This window comes from Microtus ochrogaster, chromosome 22 (genome assembly GCF_000317375.1).
Source record: "Microtus ochrogaster isolate Prairie Vole_2 chromosome 22, MicOch1.0, whole genome shotgun sequence".
Lineage (NCBI taxonomy): Eukaryota > Metazoa > Chordata > Mammalia > Rodentia > Cricetidae > Microtus > Microtus ochrogaster.
In genome coordinates this window covers 32248137-32251408 of record NC_022023.1, presented here as the reverse complement: position 1 = coordinate 32251408, position 3272 = coordinate 32248137, and the positions used below count along the sequence as shown (strand labels likewise).

General features: G+C 56.0%; 1 protein-coding gene across 4 annotated transcripts in view; it reads left to right on the top strand.

Moving 5' to 3' along the window:
* Positions 1-385: 385 nt before the first annotated feature.
* Ptpn5 (protein tyrosine phosphatase, non-receptor type 5) overlaps positions 386-3272 on the top strand; it is a 62025-nt gene continuing 59138 nt past the window's right edge. The window contains exon 1 of one of the 4 annotated variants that reach the window (XM_026784276.1): positions 386-938. In XM_026784276.1, coding sequence (XP_026640077.1) covers positions 871-938 — 68 coding nt within the window. In that variant the 5' untranslated portion in view covers positions 386-870. Of the gene's footprint in view, positions 939-1470; positions 1934-3272 lie in introns of those variants that run through there. The other 3 variants (XM_026784277.1, XM_013350261.2, XM_026784278.1) reach the window with 3 other exon arrangements.

The window sequence follows — 3272 nt, the reverse complement described above, 5'->3', positions numbered from 1 at the left end:
TAAAGCAGACAGAAGGTAAAGGGGCTGAGTGTCCCTGGAAACATCACTTTAGCTCTCCCTTGGATGAAACCGGGAGCAGTTGTAGGCAGCCGAATAACGGACCAGTGCAACATTTCACACAGATGGCCACCTAGAGAATGAACTGAAGATGGCCAGAGAGGGTCCAAGGAGGATAAGTGATAAGTGATGTTGAAAATTGAGCAAAGTCGGAGCGGGGGATGCATTCCAGGCTAAAGAACAGCATGGCCAATGGCCTGTTGTTTAGTGACAGCCGTGAACCGCAGGGCAGCAGTTAAGTGGCAGCTGGCATAAGGAACTGGAGCGCCTCCAGGTACACAAAATAAAGGTTATAACAACTGTAGGGAAATACGGGAGCGGGCCTGCAATCCTAAATAGGATAATCACCAAAGACGTCATTGAAGTAGCACATTAAACAGGTAAAAGGAGAAAGGAAGAAACCCATGTGGTTTTGTGGAGAAGAAAGACTAATAATTCAGAGGTCCTGGTGCCTGCGTGGCTGCCATCTTGGTTATGGTCACAGATTGGGAGGAAGGAGTGAAGGGTAGGAAATGAAGTTATCCCATGAAAAGGACGCCTGCTCATGAAGACCCTCCCAGCCTATAATAAGCTTATCCCTTGGATGCAATGGGCAGCCACTGCGGGAGTTCCGACAAAGGACAGATGCAGCCTGGTACATGTTTCAAAAGGATGGCTCTGACTGCTCTGTAGAGACCCAGCTGCAGGTGGCCAAGGATGACAGACTAGTAGGGAAGCTACCGCAGAAACTCAAGCTACAGAGACCGGTGACTGGACTCATTCTCTTCAGTAGCGCATGCTGCCTCTCGCTTTCGCCATGTAAAAGTACTGCGTATGCAGTCCACTGCCTCCTACCGCATCCAGTGGGGTTCTCGAGATGTCAGGAACCAGCCCCGGAGAAGGTAAGATTGGGAATATGTCGCACCAGGGCAGCCCTTGGAACCCTGGTACCCACATGAAAGCAAAGCAGATGGTGCCTGCCCCGCTGCATAAGTCAGGAGACCTAACCCCAGTGGAGAAAGGTGTCCACCCGCTCTGGCTCTACAAAGACAGAAAAGGAAGGAGTGGGAAGTCAGGCGTTTCCTCAGAGTCCTAGAACAGGTCCTGAGCGTCCGGGTATGTGGTGTCTCAGCCGGTGCAGGTGCCGACATCCTGCAGGGAGCCCTATAGCACCCACCCCCGTGCACGCACACCCCCATCCCAGCTCTGACCCTTTGTCTAGCTTGCCTCTACCCTCATCTATATGTCTGTCCATCCCGCTTCAGATTCAATGTGCACAACCCTAGTGGGGTCCCTCTGGCGGTTGCCGTAGTCGCTCAGCCCCGACCTGGGGCTCCCGGGAGAAGAAAATCATGAATGAAACGGATGCGGTGCTCCCACTCCCCCGCCCTCTCAGTCCAGGCAACCTTGGCGTGGGGGCGGCGCCTGTGGGGACTCCGCGCAGAGTTGCTGCGGGTGAGGGGGCGCCGGAGATGGAATCCGAGGTTAAGGGTATGCGGTGCGCTCCCCTAGAGCCTTAGGCGATGCCGGAGCTCCCCACCCCCACCCCGCCAAGCGGGCGAGCCCTGCGCAATTCCCGGGGAGCGGCGCAAACTCGTCCGGGGGCGGGGCGGAGCCGGGGCTGGGGGTGCCAAGCAGACCCGGCAGCTTTGCCGGCGACTCCGCAGTCTAGGCGCATTTGGTGGGCCGATTGGGCAGTGAACGCGCAAGGAGCGCGGGACTGAGGGCTCCGCGGACAGACCGACAGACGGACGCCCCCGCACACGCAGACGCACCGAGCGCCTCACGGCCCCTGTCACACACAGACAGGGACACACGCAGACACGCACACTCGCGCGCGCACATCCTCCCGCCAGCCTGCCTGTCCGCTCGCCGTGCCTGGAGCCCGTTCTGGCCGGTAAGTGCGGCGCCTTGGTGGGTGCCTTTGTGTAAGAAGCCGGGAGGCACTGGTAAGGGGTCCCCTCCGGGGCGGAAACAAAACTGACATCTCCAACCCTCGGGACCCAGGAGCCCGCGCCCGCCCCCGCCACGCCCCCCGTGGGGCGCCCGGAAGACTGGAAGTGGGGTCCCCAGGCAAAGGAGGGAGGTTGGCCCTGGGGACCACGGAGGGAGCGGCCGCCACTCCCCGCGCTCTGCGCTCTTGCGTGGTTCCAGGGAGGGATCCAGATAGTGGTCCAGGTCCGAGCCTCTGCGGCCCAACCTGGTGTGCAGCTCTAGGCTGTAGCGCCTCTCCAGAGTCTGAACCCCCAAGAGGGGAGATGGAAATGGGAACTAGCCTGCTAATTACCAAACTGTACCTTCCCCCGACTCTTTAGCCATCCGCCACCCGTTTCCAAAATAGAATCCGGTTTATTCCCCTCCCCCGACATATTGCTTTTTTTCCTGGAGGAGGCCCAGGCTCCTGCAAAGCTCAGGTCAGAATCTTCACCAAGGATCAATTGAGAGAGAGGGATAGGATCTTAGCGCCCAAGAACTCATTTGCCAGCTTCATTTTACAAACAGGGAAACTGAGGTCCAACGACGTGGCATGGCCAAGGTCACCAGAGAATTAGTAGCAAAACCTGCATCAGAATCTGGGGTGCTTGGTTTTTATACTCATTCCCCCACACAATCAGACTTAATCCCTACAAAGCCCAGAGCCCAGACATTCACGTGAGTATGCCAGGTGAATCTTGGCAATGCTGGCCCTTCCCCCAACTGAAGCTGAAGAGTCGAGCCATTTCCTGCTATCCTTACTATTTTGAAAAATTGGGAGTGGGTGCTTTAATTTGCTTCATTCCACCTCAAAGAGGGCCCTGTTTTGTAAACACTCCATGGTTTGAAAGGTAATTGAGGAGAATGAAGCAGAAATTAGACTCCAGGGTGTTAGTCCCAGGCCTTCCAGAAGTCGCTAAGCCTGAGTTGAACTAGGTCCTCAGTTGAACTAGGTGATGTGGTGGTGGTACTCCAGGCTTCATCTTCTTACCCAGCTTTGAGCTGACTGTATGCCCTCCCGAGTCAGTCACTCTGCCCTCCTTAAGCATCTACCTCTTCTCATCCAACCAGGCCTTTGTGGGGGTCCCCAGGTCCCCCCCGATGCTTCCTCCTTCTTCTTGCCATGTATTAAGTACTGCCACGTCAGAATCTGGGGTGCTTGGTTTTTATACTCATTCCCCCTCAATGTCCTTTATTTATGGCTAGAAACCAAATATGAGTGAGTACATCCCATGTTCCTCTTTTTGGGTCTGGCTTACCTC